Below are 14,956 nucleotides of genomic sequence, written 5' to 3'. Positions count from 1 at the left end.
AAGGAACTGAATGCACGTAGGTGAGAAGTCAATGACAGCCCGGGAAGTTAGTTTTTTAAAAGTTTTTCAAGTATCTTGATATTTGTCATGTATTAATGAGATTTAAGTTAATTAGAAATAAGACAGCACATAAGAATATATACCCTTGTTAAGAGAACCTGTGGCAACCAAGTCTATTATTACAATGGAGTACATAAAGCTAAGAAGGTACTGTTAGGGTTAAAACTCAGATAACTATTCTCATTATATCACATTGCCATTAAATCACAATACCAGGTCTAGAAAATGCTTAGTTGTACACCTTGGCTCCGCATAATAACACAAATCAGAAAAATATGCATGCACTCTGCCACCAGATCCTCCTTAATATCTTTCATACATGTTCTAGTCTCATTGCTGCCATTGCCAAGTTTAGCTCCCCCACCCCTTGTCCCCCAACACAGCTCTCAGGACTCCTCAACTGTCACCTTGGGGGGCTTCCTGCCTCTGGTCTGGACCTCTTCCAATCTAGTCTCTGCAGTACAGCCAGAGTCATCTTTCTGAGTGGAAAATGTTGACAAAGTTACTTCTCTAAAATCTTCCACTGGCTCCCCATAACTTCCAAATTCATAGACAGTCATGTGCTGCATAACGACTTTTTGGTCAATGACAGACCAACGGCGGTCCCATAAGATTAGTACCACACAGCCCAGCTGTGTAGTAGGCTATACCTTCTAGGTTTGTGTAAGTGCACTCTATGATGTTCACACAATGACAAAATCGCCTAAGGATGCATTTCTCAGAACACATCCCAATCGTTAAGCGACACATGACTGTAATGCAGATTCCTTTGTATAGCAATCAAGCCCTTCTTTCTCTGCCCACTGGCCCCCTCCCCTTCCTGCAAACTAGGCTGCTACTGTAACCCACTATCACAGTGAGTCAGATACCTGCTCTGACTTCCTTGCCTTATACTACCACCCACTGCTACCAGCCGCAGCCACCCCGCCCCTCCCACACCAAGTACCAGTGACTGATGTGCTCTGCCTCTGTGTTCTCAGCACCTGGTACATATCTCCATCCCATTCCCATCATGTTTCTTTATTCCTACTCCCAAATCCCCACCCTGGGGATGGCTTTTTGGTGTCAGGAACTGTGTCTTTTCTTGCCTTTTCCGCTAATATTCAGCATAGTGCCTGAAACACTGAGTTAATGCTTACTGAATGAAGGACACTTTTGAATATAAAAGGTGAGGAGAAATCAAAGACTATTGTAAAGTAATCAAATCTCAAATTAAATATTTGTCTTTTGAAGGCTGGAAGCAAATCATTTCTCTTAATCAACAGACAGAAGCAAAAGCAGAGCTCACTCATATTGCTTCTGTACAAAAATATGCAACCTGTGAAGGAAGTGATTTCTTAACAAGACATTAGCTGATGTTCTATTATCAAAGAATTTATTACTACCAGAAGTCTTCTCTTCTTCATACACTGCTCGCAAAAACATAAAGAATGCTTCAAAAAATCCTTCAGCTTACATTCCATAAAACCAATTTATAATTTTGAAAATAATTTTCATTGAAATCCTCTGGTTACTATTTTATAAAGCAGGCAATAGTGTTCAAGTCATGTTTGTTCATGGAAATTTACAGCGACATGGATTCAGGCTTTCCTTGTATACATACAAAAAAACTGCAATTTGGAAAATCATTACCTATTACAAGATGGTCTTTAAAGTTCAAGGGGGCTTCTTTTAGTGATTTTAGTATTTGAGTGACATAAGCATCATGTAACTTTCCTTATGGAAGAAAAGGCATTTTCTAGGTCTTTAAGAACTGACATTATTACAAAGAAAAGATGGGCTAAAGTAATTATTTTTGTGGATGTGATCATTTTGGTTTTAGGGAGATTGGCGGCTGTGTTAATGCTGATTTTTTTGACACATTCCACACCTCAAGTCGTAAACAACTATGGTTAAGTTAGGCAACTGTTCTATGGTACGGTTCTCTTCGTTATAGGTAAATGTGGGGACAACTGTACTTCACTCTCAGTTTCTTAAAACTTGCCCAAGAAGAAACAATTTATTCTAGAATCACAGCATATTATTATTGGAAAGGGCGTTAGGATCATCTGATTCAATTCTATCTTTCCACGGCTGGAAGGAGGGATGCAAAGAGAAGTTAACACACCTAGTCAAGATTCAGTAGTAGAAAGAGGAAAATGTGTGCCCTCTCTAAGTGCTATTGAGTTTAATAAGTAGATAACATCCATAGGTGAATATATAGCACTATTCAATGAAAAAAAAATTAGTGCCTTCTCTAAGAAAGTGAAGGGTAAAGCCAACATTGGTATGAGGCTCACCAAATGCCAGGCACTGTTCTAAGCAATTTTTTAGGTTGAACCATATGAACTACATAAATTGCCAATATTTGACCATTTTGGTCCTACAAAAACAGCAATTTTATATCTTTCAACCTAAAACATACATTAGGTCAATCCTCACAACAACCCCACGAAATTTCACAGATGAGGAAACTGAGGCCAGAGAGGTTAAATAATTTTCCCAAGGTCAAATGATGGCAAATGCAGAGCCAGAATTCCATACAGGAATCTTCCAGAGCCTGGGGTCTTCACCACAATACTATGTGGCCTCTTTCCCACAGCCAGGAGTAATGCCAGAGTTGTACTCTTCCTATAGGTTTATAAACTTGACAGACATCTGGAAAGATGAGTTTTTTCCATTATACTTAGTTCTTATGAACTGTTTGTGTCCTCACAAACCTAGACTAATTAAAAAGCTATAAAGTGATATACAATAACCGATTGATTATCTTAAAGAAAAAAATCTATTGCTATACTTTAAATGAAGAGTTAAACAGGAAAATTATAGACATTAATAAGGAGTTTGGGGAACTCCTTTTGTTAAGTGAAAAATTTTAGAGTCCTGAAATAGAGGTAAGTAATAAGAAAACCCAAACCACTAGTCTGTCTATATGGTTCTAAATTATATTAAGAAAGGTGTTCTATGGAATTGAAACTAATGGAATAATCAGTAGGCTTTCAGATGCCCTGCAGGCATATTTGAACTGCCTTTCACTATAAGTGAATCTCCAACCATCTTCAGACGCTCAACCATCGACAGACACACTGCTTTTTATCACAGATGATTAGTCTTATGAATGTATCTTTCTAAAGGGTAACAGCCTACACCTTGGGGAAGTTCTCTTGATACAGACATATCAAAATTGACAGTCAGTCTACATAACACATCATAACACTTGGGCTGGGAGAGGGAAATTTTAAAACTCTTGGTAGGTAAACACACTCCCACACATGCTCCCTCCTCCACACTCACATTTGCTCCATTATGATAAAATGATATCATTTCAATTATTCTTAGTGGTACAGTCAGTTGGTAACACATTCCATTCACTAAGATCAATCTGAGATAGTCAATATTTCTAGAAATAATAGCCTGAGAGCCTTTTATCTGACTTTTCAGACTGTTTCCCTTCCCCACTGCAAATGAAAGACTTGGTCCTCTGCAGACCTTCCCATTTAGTGGAAATTGTTAGTTATTAATCCCACACTGAACATTTTTATATTTTAAACTATATTTAAAAATTTTACATTTTAAATTTTAAAACATTTTATATTTTAAATCAAGGACTTCTGTGCTAAAAAGTCATCTGCGTCATGTGGTTAACAGAGAATGCAAAACTATAAAAGGCCTCATAAGGACGGCCCATATTCTTCCCTACTACTGGAATTGAAGACAGGATGTGGCACATTCCTATACTAGTACCGATTTATGGTGCAGTCACCCCAGAATTGTGTCTATTATGGAAGAACATGATTTCCTTGCTTGATGTTAGGCATATCCTCAACACACCTAATCTCCCTTAATAACCCATTTTTACATCCACCATCCAGGAATCTGTCTATATCTTTCAAACATCTATATTTTCACCTGGTATATCTTGAGAGGAGTTTGACAGCTTTACTCTTCACTGTGTGATATAATATTTCCTCATATTTGTGATAAACTTAACTCTCAAGTTTCCAGCCAGACTCCATCTGAGATATGGATAACATCTGTGTCCTACCAGTAATTTCAATGACTTGGAGAGAATTATTCTTTCAGTCTGTCCTCATTGGCCACAATAGTTGCCTTTTCTAGAATTTTCTCTAGTTTCCCCACATCGGGTGCACCAAAAAGAAATTGAAATTTTTACTCAAGGTGTAAAAGATGACTAAGATGATATTTCATGCACAGTTCAATTCTGGAATTGTTACTATTTGATAGTTCTAAAGTAAATTTGAATGAAGAAGAATGACCAGCTTTTATGAGATATACCCATTTTTAAGATACTACCCATTTAGTCTTTGTTTTCTAGTTTTAAATTACATACCAATTTTTGATAAAGCTTTCTCCCCAATTTTGAGATGATTCTTAATTTTTGGTTTAAAATCTCTAAAAATCATTTTTAATATTTAATTATACTACACATTTATTGCATTTCCCTTGTTATTTACATGTAAATTTATTCCCTCAAAAAAACCTAACCTTAGTCAGGCATGGGGTGAAAGTCCCCAGCCCAGCAACCAACGTTACTTTTGGACAGCCTTAACGTCCCATCACTGTGTCTGTGTATTATTTTTCTTTTTTATTCCTTCACAAAATAGTCTTATTACTAAAAGCCAATAATATCAGATTCTAGAGACTCACAAAATAATACAACTTTCTCTCTCTTTTTTTTTTTGGTTCAAACTCCTACTTTGAATCTGATCACATCTGTGGATTCCTTGTTATCAATATAGGATTAGACTCATTTATCTTAACAAAAAAAGTTCCTCTTTATTTCAACAGTCTGTGGATTTAGCAGATGTCTCCCCATAGACACATATAACGTTAAGTGTTAAGCATCACTGTAAGTTACCATAACATACTGCCCCAACATTTGTTCTACCATTGATATTCATTAAACAAAAATGTCTGGGCAATGTGAAAACTAGAAATAGCCACTGTCAGCTAGATAAATATATAAATATGACTGTGATTTTATATTGTGTATATTAGCAGGGTTTTTTTTTGGCTAGGAAAGCTGCTTCTAGTTCATAGGACAGAATTATATTAATAGTCCATGATATTCTTCAGTGAGAACATAGCTTCTTGCTGTTTGTTACCTCAGTAAGTATAGAAATGTTTTTCTATAAGAAAAATACAGGAAAGTATGAAAAACCAGCCCAAATAATTAAGACCTAGAAAAATTAGAAGCAATTTAAAATCCTCACATCATGATATAAGGTGAAAGAATAGTTGGCCTCATGCCAAGTAAATCAGACACTCAGATATGTACAAATTAAATTACAAGAACTATTTGGAAAGCAAACTAGACATTAAAACCTATTTACACATATTTACATTAAAAATTAAATAGAAGAAAATGTACATGAAATACTTTTCCCATCACTGAAACAGTCACAAGAAGATGCAGTGGCCAAAATGGGAAGTGTACAGTCAATAAAACCTATGTACATGACATCGTCACTTTCATCACTGATTTTCTCTTTTTTTCTACGCCGTTTTACTAAGATTTCAGGACAGACAACACAGTTTGAGTAATTTAAGCCTCCTTTTGGTGAAGTGACTTAAGTGGCACTTTCCGTGCACCTCCCCTGCTGGACCCATCTATCCAGACACCAAGCTGTGAGCTGAGGCTCAGGTACCCGCTGTTACACTCAGCCGTAGGTGACAAAGCCCTTCCTGCTTGTTCCAGGTATTTTAGATCCTATCTCATCCCCCAGGATCAAGTCTCTTGGCTCTGTCACTGACTTCTGACTTGGAATTGGAAGGGAACACAGACTTTGACTGGCCTCTCTGCTCCCATTTCTAGTGTCCTCAGCTCTTTTGGAAACAACATTTCAAAATGCAAGCATGGAGAGGCCAAATGGATTGAGGACCCTGGAGAAGAGAATATAACTCTGCAGCAGTGGAAGTGGTCAACAGTGGCTGACCACTCTGCCAGGCTCCTGTCTGGTAGGCTTCAGACCTGTCTTTGGGATCTGTGGCAGGGGAGGGGGTACCCAGAGAGAAAGGAAGACTTCTTTGAATTCTGCAAAAAGCCAGAACATTTGATTTCATATACCATCTCAACTTTAATTATAACTTAAAAGCAAAAGGTTTATAATCAGTAATCTCATTTTAAAATTGACAAGGTCATTTCCCCTAAACAGCCATTTAAAACTATGCTACCTCTGTAGCCTGTTAAAATTCTATTGCTGAACTTTAAAAACCTGAAATAAGTTTATTGCTTAGTAAGAGTCTGAAAGTTTCTGTGACCAGTTTGAAGCTGCTCTGAAGAACATCTAAGCCAAGAGAAAAGCCAGGGAGGCTCCTCTTTCTCCCCAAGTAACCAGCTGTGGTTTGTGTTAAATGCACTGCCTCTTATCATATTTGCAGCTTTCAAAGTCCACGTCGACACTTGGTTCTTCATCATTCAGGAAAATACCAACTGGCCGTCACTGGCATGAAGTGGATTCAGCAAACACGAGTGTCATGTTTAAGCAGGTTAGTTGGAGAGGACGAGAAAGACCCAAAAGATATGCGATGGCCCCGGGAAAGACTGTTCAATAAGAGTCCATAGGGCAGATGGAAGAAAAGGGGAACGGCTGGGCTGTGATTACCTCTCCAGCCTCTTGAGGAAAGATTTGACCTCTGTCACACTTCCTACAACACTGAAAGTTGATGAGCGTCCTTTAATGAGATCATTACTCATTACTGATCCGAGAATGAATGTTCCTTAGCCTGCTGTACCTGGTGTCAGGATTGTTCATTACATGAAAAAATGAGAACTAGTCACTAACTCTATCAAGAGCTGCACGGCTAGCAGGGAATTTAAGCTGCAAGACTCCAGACACGGCGGCTTCCCTGTGCTGATGTCACCCACACTCTCATGAGCCCCTTGCCAACCTTACGACCAAGCTGCATCCCTTGTGGTGACAAGGGAGGGACATGGGAAGCTGCATCTGAGTGTCTGAGGCCTCTGTGATGCTACTGTCATGTACCCTTCTAAGTCAAGTCCGAGCGAGGTAAACCAGCAGAGTCTTGTGAGTTTGATTGTTAACCTGAACCTGAAACTCGCTATTGCAATCTTGCAACTGGCAAATGCTTTGTCTGTAAAAATAAAAATTTCCAGGTCTGGCTATCATTAAGCACACTTTGCCTTGTCCCCAAGGAAGACTGGTAGTTGACTTTTACTATCTTTGAGTTCTTGAAATATTTCGTTTTATTCTACCTACCCTATCCTGGCAATAAGCAACAATTCGAGGCATCTGTGCCAATCTATTCCACACGATGGCCCTGTTGAAGTGGGATCATCTCAGGGTTTTCAGATGGAGAAATAAGCTAGTTAAAAAAGTGGCATATGCAGCAGCGGCTTCAACTCAATGGTGGAAATCTGTAACAGTTTCTCCTAGAGTGATTCATATATTACAGAATCAATTGTCAAACATCATGGTATCTTTCCCCACAAATTTCTTAAAAAAAAAATGAGCATAGGCAATACAAGATGAAAATTGCTACATAAGCACATTATCTCTTTAGTAAACAAAAAGAAACGTGCTAACTGAAACTAAGGCATATTAGGAACATCCAAAGGGCCACAGGTGTAGCTTGCATGCAACTGTGATTTTAAGAATAATTTCATAAAATTCTGGGAAATAACCCTTTATTATACAATGACTTGTTTTTCAATTTCATGTCTCAAAAGGGAAAGAAAACATGCACCTTGAAATTTACATAATATCTGTTTCTTATAAAAATATATCCAAACTTAACTTTCACAAAATACCATTTTATCTTAATTTAATTAATTACCAGCTAGTAGGTCTGCAGATGCTGACGAACTAGGAGCAGCCTGAGGTGCAGGTTGGGGTTCAGAAGCACTACTTCCAAATGCATCTACCCATTATCCATTATGCAGCAAAAAAGTAAAAGAGTGTAAACAGTAAGTACAGCAAGTAATTTAAGTGTTTTGCAGAGAAATGAACAGACATGACACTGCATGGTAAGCTTGTCTTCTGTGGATATGTGAAATGACTGAGTGAACTGAATTACGCTCTGACCAGTTTACTGTCTCAAAAAGTAGTTCTAGAATATTTAAGAATTAACACCTCGCTATAGGAGTAAGATTTTTTTTTTTTTAAGAATAAAACTTTGGACTAAACCTTGTCATCTATCAAAACAGCATCAAGGTTTTAAAATTTTTGCCCACAGGTAATACAATAGAATTTTCCCATTTAGAGCTCTACTAAACTTTTTAAAAAATTTAACAAATTTAATTCAAGCAGCAGCAGCAGCACTACTTGTACCTATATACCAAGGTTCAGTGTTTATTTGCCATAAGTTTTGAGGCCCTGAATGTCAGAGACTGCGACATCTTTGTCTCCCTCATGGCACATACCGTGATGCTTCAATGTACAGTAGGTACTCAATGTGGGTTTAACTTGCTAAGGATGGTATTTTAGCCCAAAGCACACACCTTTATGGAGAGTCATGAAGAAATCACTTTAAACCTGTACTTTCCTTTAAAGAAGAATTTAAATTTATCTTCTAAATGAGTAATTCAAGAGTTAATTCAGTACATCTCCCTGCCTTCAGATAACATATAAAGGAAGAGGAGAATACATTCAAATCAGTGAAACATCTTCAAATTCTCTGGAAGGATTCTAAAATATTAAACAACATAAATAAACCCTACAGATAATATATGACATCTAGAACTTATGCTTTCAGCTTTGACTGGCTTATTTGTTTTCAATTCTGATTTATCTAGTTAATGTTTATATTGCTTTTAAGAACTTAGAAATGTTGATTTAGCCAACAGATCAGGATCACCAAGGAAGAACAGTAGAAGGAAATGGCAATCAGCTGATTCTACATTAGTTAAAAAGTTAAAACACAAAGACTTCAAATGAAAAATGATCTGGTTTTGTTAGGCTGTGCACTGAAAATTATGATGAACTGATAAGGATGAAGATGATGATGGCAAAGAAACAGAAAAGATCTTAAAAACTTAAGTTTACATTTAAGAGATGGAAATGGCTTCACATAGTCAAAAGAAAAAATGATAAATAATATGAAATAGAAGATCTAAAAACTATTCTGAGAGGGAAAAGATTCTGTTAAGTGCCGAAGGAGGAGAGATACGCACCCCCAAAAAGGTCTATCACACCTGCAGAATCCACCTTTGCTGGAGAGGCAGTGGTTGCAGGAGATGGTGCTGCAAATGCATCCACTGCGGTGAAGCACAGAACAGGAAAAACCGCACGTCACTCAAAGGACAATGAAACCACGAGCCTTGACAAATGGCTTCTGGAGATTTCATGTTCAAGAGCAGGCAGTAACTTTGCAGTCCATCTTAACAGTTGAGGAAAAGCAAATGGATTTTATAACATAACTTCCAGAAGAAAATAAAATTTGACTTTTTGAGGTCAGAGGCTTTAGTCTGAGAAAAGAAGTTTTCTCTTAGCACCAGCGTTAGATTTGAAGTATTAACTCTCATCAGTTGGTGATGGGCCAAAAATGAGATTTTTTTAAAAAGTGAACTTTTGAGTTTAAAAGAACTCAAGACAAACCCGCATGTTTTCATATCTGCCTCTCCACACGTAACCCCCACAAGACATCTCTGCAGGCTTGACCTTGACAAAGGCACTCACCAGATAAGAGGTCAGCAGTGAGCGAACTCTCAGGCACAGGAGAGGCCCCTTGTGGTGGAGAGGAGAAAGCATCTTCCAAAAGTGAAACAAACCAAAACCAAGCAGAGGTAAGTAGAAAGCTGAAATCAAAGTCAAAAATCTAACAAATGCATTATCACAGGTGAGTACAAAGAGTCTAATCATGACAACAGCTAGGAAGACTAATGTGAAAAAGGGTTGCTTTGGTTTTACCTGTACCAAACAGGTCTATGCTAGGAGCAGCATCTGGCTTGGGCGCTGCAGTGACTTCAGGAGCAGAATCAAATAAATCTAAGACCAAGAACACACATGCCTTTACTCAACTTGACAAACCAGCCTGAAACAGCATCACTCTCCAGGTCTGAATTAGCACTTTGGAGAATTCTGAACTAAGCAGCAAATGGTTTCTAGAGAACCATTTAGTTACATAGTATTCATGCAGGAATAGTTGTGTATGCAGTATATCTCAAGTACCAGAATTCGATCCACCAGATGGAAAGAGTTCAACAACAACAACAAAAAATTACCACCAAAGATATCTAGAGCAGGAGGAGCGGTGGTGGTGGCGGCGGAGGTGGTGGTGGAGGTGGCGGCGGCGGTGGTGGCGGCAGCAGTAGTGGCAGCAGTGGCAGCTGCAGCGGCGGGAGCAGGAGAAGGAGCAGTGGCGGGAACCGGAGGGGCTGTGCTAGCTGTAGGGGTAACTACAGGAACACTGGTCTCAGGTGGCTTCATTGCAAAGAGGTCCAGCTCGGGTGCAGCCTCTGCACTACCTTCAGACGGGGCAAAGGGGTCTTTCGGGAAGGAAAGTGGAGACACACACAGCGTCAGTAAGGAAAGAGACAAGAGAGGGGGGTCATAACTATGGTAAGAGACCCTGACACAGACATTTACATGCTAGCTAGGCCTTAGGCTGCTTGGACTGAACTACTATCCTATTAGCAGGGATCAGTGATTAGCATGTTTTTCTAAAGACAAAAGAAAATTTAGTAGGTACCATAAGTTAAGAAACTGAAACACTTCAAAGTACTGTAAGATTAGCCTACAGTCTAGGATCAGAGATTGTTATTCTTCAAATTCTTAATCTGGTCAATTTGGTAGCTTTGAAAATTCATTAAAACATGCCCATATATTTGAACTCAGTGTTACAAAAGAGTACAATATAGCATTAAAGGAAAAGAAAACATTAAGAGAGCATACTTGCACTGACAAAAATTGTCAATCTTGAGAAATTGTCAATTTTGATAAGTATGCACTTCATTGTCTTAATGTTTTAAGCCCCGGCATTATTAATTAAGTTATGATGAATGATACTTTATACTCAGAAGAAATTAAAATTAGAAAAATATATGGCCACGTCTAACTACAGGAGCTTCACATTAGACAGAGAAACAACAGACTGGCATGACTTTGAACCCACCATTTCCTGAACATGCATCAAGTGCTGCGGCTACAGGGGTTGGGGGGGCTGGTGCGGCGGCCCCTTCGGATGCTGCAGGGGCCTCCCCAGGAGAAGCTGCAAAGGCATCTTGGGTGCAGTTTTTAAAACAACAGAAATTAAAGGAATAAAAAGAGAAGAAAATATAGTAAAAGAACCAAGTTAAATTGCGAAAGAAGGCTCCCTTATACAACATGAATTTCTTAAAACGCATCTTTATGCCCCATGCACTGTTGGCAGTCACAAAACAATGATTCTTTGCGCCCCTTCATGTTAATTACATGCAAGTGGTACAATGTGGATACTGCTGAGGCCTATTAGGATCCAAAAGGTGACAAGATTCTCATTGTATAAGGGCTCTGAGAAGCATGTTTTATGTATCATTAGAAATTAATGGATGTGAAAATTAAAACACAAAAATAATTTTACTATGTAATTTAAGACATTAATCTTTCATGTCCAGGTAATACTTATTCATCATGTTACTACGATGTCACTGACTAGTGGTTTCTACCAAACATGGACATCTTCTCTAATGTCAATAAAACTAAATATATGATGATGTAAACAAACAATTCTAATTTAAATTTTTTTTTATAGTCTAGGACAGGAAAAATTACACAGTTAAACATGAAAGCTTTACTAAGTATTCATAAACATTAAGTCTTCATTATCCTTGAAAATCATTTTCAGACACAACCAAGGATTTCAGGGAATAAAGAGAAGACAAAATTAGGGGATGACACAATAACGCCTTTACTTTGACTTAAATTTATTATTGTTTTCAAATATTGTATTGCTCTAGTTATTTGGAAAATGATTTATTTTCAACAGATTAAAAATACAGTTTGATGTTGTAAGACTACAAGTGTATTACTATTTATAGTAGAAAATCCATTAATATACGAGCAGCCCAGTTTATAAATGCCCAATTTATAAACAGCTGATGTGTACAAATGGTTCCCAATGTGTTTCTGCCAACAAACCATGTTAATTATGGTAAAAAATTCTGAATTTTTCAAAGAGATTCTATAGTTCCAAAGTACAAAAGGAATGAAGCCATCATAAGTATGACTTGCTGAGCAGAAGAAACACCTGGAAAGTGGGGACCAACAGCCACCTAGAACGTGGCACTTACCTGAGGGACTTCCCATCCTAAAATACTGCCTTCCACAACATATACCAGCATTTCCCAGAGCACTGGTCCTCTGGCCATTACAAAGAATTTGTCAAATATGCTTGGGAAATGGTACACAGTATATCCCCTTTCTTGGAGATTTATGTAGTTTATTAGGCTGTAGGAAATCCTACAGTCAAGACACTTGCTTCTCAGTTTAACCCAGCATGTTCCAAACTGACCTGAGCATGAAAGACGCTTAAGTAACGTCCTGAGGCCCAGTGTTAAGCTACACTGAGGGAATATATGTTCTGAGTAGATGCCAGTCAGGGGGAGAGGCCAAATAATAATACTCGAGTATGAAAATACGTCAGGGGATAGGGCAGGCCTACCTCCCTAGAGGGCGTGTTAAGGACACTGTAATAGAGGACGTAGAGCAATGTGAAAGCTCTAAGAGCCAGGACAGAAGAAGACAAGAAAAGTACAAGAGGAGGTCGGGAGGGCTGAAAATATTTTGTCATGTGTCAGGTGTTTTTTTTCTTTTTATTCCTATAAAACATGGAACTGGAGCTAATAATATTGGAAATAGCAGAAACAGTAACAATAGTCACTACTTAGTGAGTATTTATGTGCCAGTCACTGAGTAAATATTTTATATGCATTATTACATTTAATTCCTACAACTACCTTGTGATGTAGGTTATATTATCTCCCTTTGTAGATAAGAGAAAAGAAGTTTGGAGAGTCTGAGAGACTTGACCGAGGTCACACAGCCAGCAAATGGCAGAGACAGGATTTGGCTATAAATTGCCTGATTGAGGTTTGCGTGTTTAACTACTACGCCACACTGTTACAAACTGTGCCACATTCTACTGTACTATTCCCTCCTGGTAGGATGGAAAAAACACCACTTAAATCAGTGCTAGGGGTCAAATAAATATTTGTGAACTGGCCTCTTTAATTATCACTTATATATAAGTAGGTGAAACCCATATTTTTAGCTATATCCTCAGGAGAGGTGTTTTTTTCTCTGTCAGCAAGACATCTCCTTTAATGCTTTTCCTGTTACTTAAAACCAAACATCATGAACAACTCGTCAAAACTTCTCTTAAAGATAGGAGCCCCAGCTGCACCAGGCCCCGGTTGTTAAGTCTTCCCAGACCAGAAGACAGAGATGAGAATGAGCAAGACTAGGGATGACCCCAGCCCCAGCCACTGTCTGACTATGGCCACAAAAGGGACTCAGTGAGAACTGTCCAGCTGAGCCCAGTCGGTCTCCAGAACTGAAGAGAGATAATAAAATTTTGATGTTGTTTAAAAAAACCAATAAAACTTCTTTGTGTGTGGGTGTGTGTGTGAGGAAGATCAGCCCTGAGCTAACATCTGTCGCCAATCCTCCTCTTTTTGCTGAGGAAGACTGGCCCTGGGCTAACATCCGTGCCCATCTTCCTCTGCTTTATATGGGATGCCGCCACAGCATGGCTTGACAAGTGGTGCGGCAATGCGCATCCAGGATCCGAACCCTGGGCCGCTGCAGAGGAGCGCGCCCACTTAACCACTACGCCACTGGGCTGGCCCCCAAAACTTCTTTTTAATATCTAGCTTTCTTTCATTATCAATGGCAGTATTATCCTTCCAATATTGAAAACTCCAGCTATTTCCAATCCAGTTCTCCTTCCCTTGTTACCCACTTGCAGTTCATTTCCACATTCTGCCAATTTTCAACCAGGGCTATTTCCCGGGAATGCAAGATCCTGCTGTTCTACAATTATGGACTCAGTCCAGGCCTTACCCAGCAAACTGGTCTCTCTGACACTGCTGTACACTAGTCTTTTTTTCCTTCTAGCAATCTAGGAAGAATTTTCCCTCAAACTTTTTATCATGTGACTACCTTTCCGAAAATTTCTAAAAGCTGTCATCTTCCCCAGCCCGAACCATTCTCCCTCTTCTCCAGACACATAAGCCGGCTTTTAACCACATAGTCAGCACAAAGTTTTCAATCGTTCTCAACAGCGCAAGAGTCACCATTACAGTTCCTTTTCTTCCCCGAAGGCCCAAGATTATAAGACTCTTACGTGAAATCTAGTTTTAAGTGCTTATATTTAAGTATTGGTTTTAAGGAAGGCTGGTTAACTTAGTTTGTTAACCAACATGTACAAATGAAGTCAGCCTTGTGAGGTAAGTTCTTTGGTTTTCCAGGCACTTGATTTCATGCTCACAGACTACCATTCTAGACTACCACAGACTACCATGAAAGCTTGCTCACAAATTGAGACAGTTGATTGAAAGGGTATCAGGGGGCTTGTGTAGAGGAATTAGCATCAATTTAGCATTCGAGGGCTTAGGAAAACCCTGTGTTGTTACAAACTAATGTGCTGTTGTTAGTAAGATTTTCATAAATAAAAAATAGAATGTTTTTAAGGATTTTGTCTTTTATCAATATCTGTAAGTTTTACTAATTTTTTTAAGCACAACACTGCCTTGCAGTGCTGTTCTGCATGACCAGAGAAAGTAGATTTTATTTCTTAAAATTTCACTTTAAAAAAGAAAGCATTTTGTAAATATAATGTTTCTGAAAAAAAATTTTAATGACTTACATTGAAATGACTAAAATGTTATGTGGGTATCAACCTGAATATTTAAAAATAACAGATGTTTCCTATTTTACAAATTTGTAATGAAAATATA

General features: G+C 38.4%; 1 protein-coding gene across 1 annotated transcript in view; it reads right to left on the bottom strand.

Moving 5' to 3' along the window:
• Positions 1-14,956, bottom strand: part of SNAP91 (synaptosome associated protein 91) — a 150,499-nt gene that overhangs the window by 27,116 nt on the left and 108,427 nt on the right. Inside the window, exons 16-21 of the mRNA XM_058566692.1 lie at positions 11,134-11,241; positions 10,244-10,507; positions 9,930-10,007; positions 9,699-9,770; positions 9,194-9,277; positions 7,858-7,941 (exon numbers count right to left, since the gene is read on the bottom strand). Of these exons, the coding sequence (XP_058422675.1) occupies positions 7,858-7,941; positions 9,194-9,277; positions 9,699-9,770; positions 9,930-10,007; positions 10,244-10,507; positions 11,134-11,241 (690 nt within the window). The remainder of the gene's footprint in view (positions 1-7,857; positions 7,942-9,193; positions 9,278-9,698; positions 9,771-9,929; positions 10,008-10,243; positions 10,508-11,133; positions 11,242-14,956) is intronic.

Source organism: Diceros bicornis, chromosome 23 (assembly GCF_020826845.1).
Source record: "Diceros bicornis minor isolate mBicDic1 chromosome 23, mDicBic1.mat.cur, whole genome shotgun sequence".
Lineage (NCBI taxonomy): Eukaryota > Metazoa > Chordata > Mammalia > Perissodactyla > Rhinocerotidae > Diceros > Diceros bicornis.
Note: the sequence above shows the minus strand (reverse complement) of the source record. Positions and strands in the feature narration are given on the sequence as shown.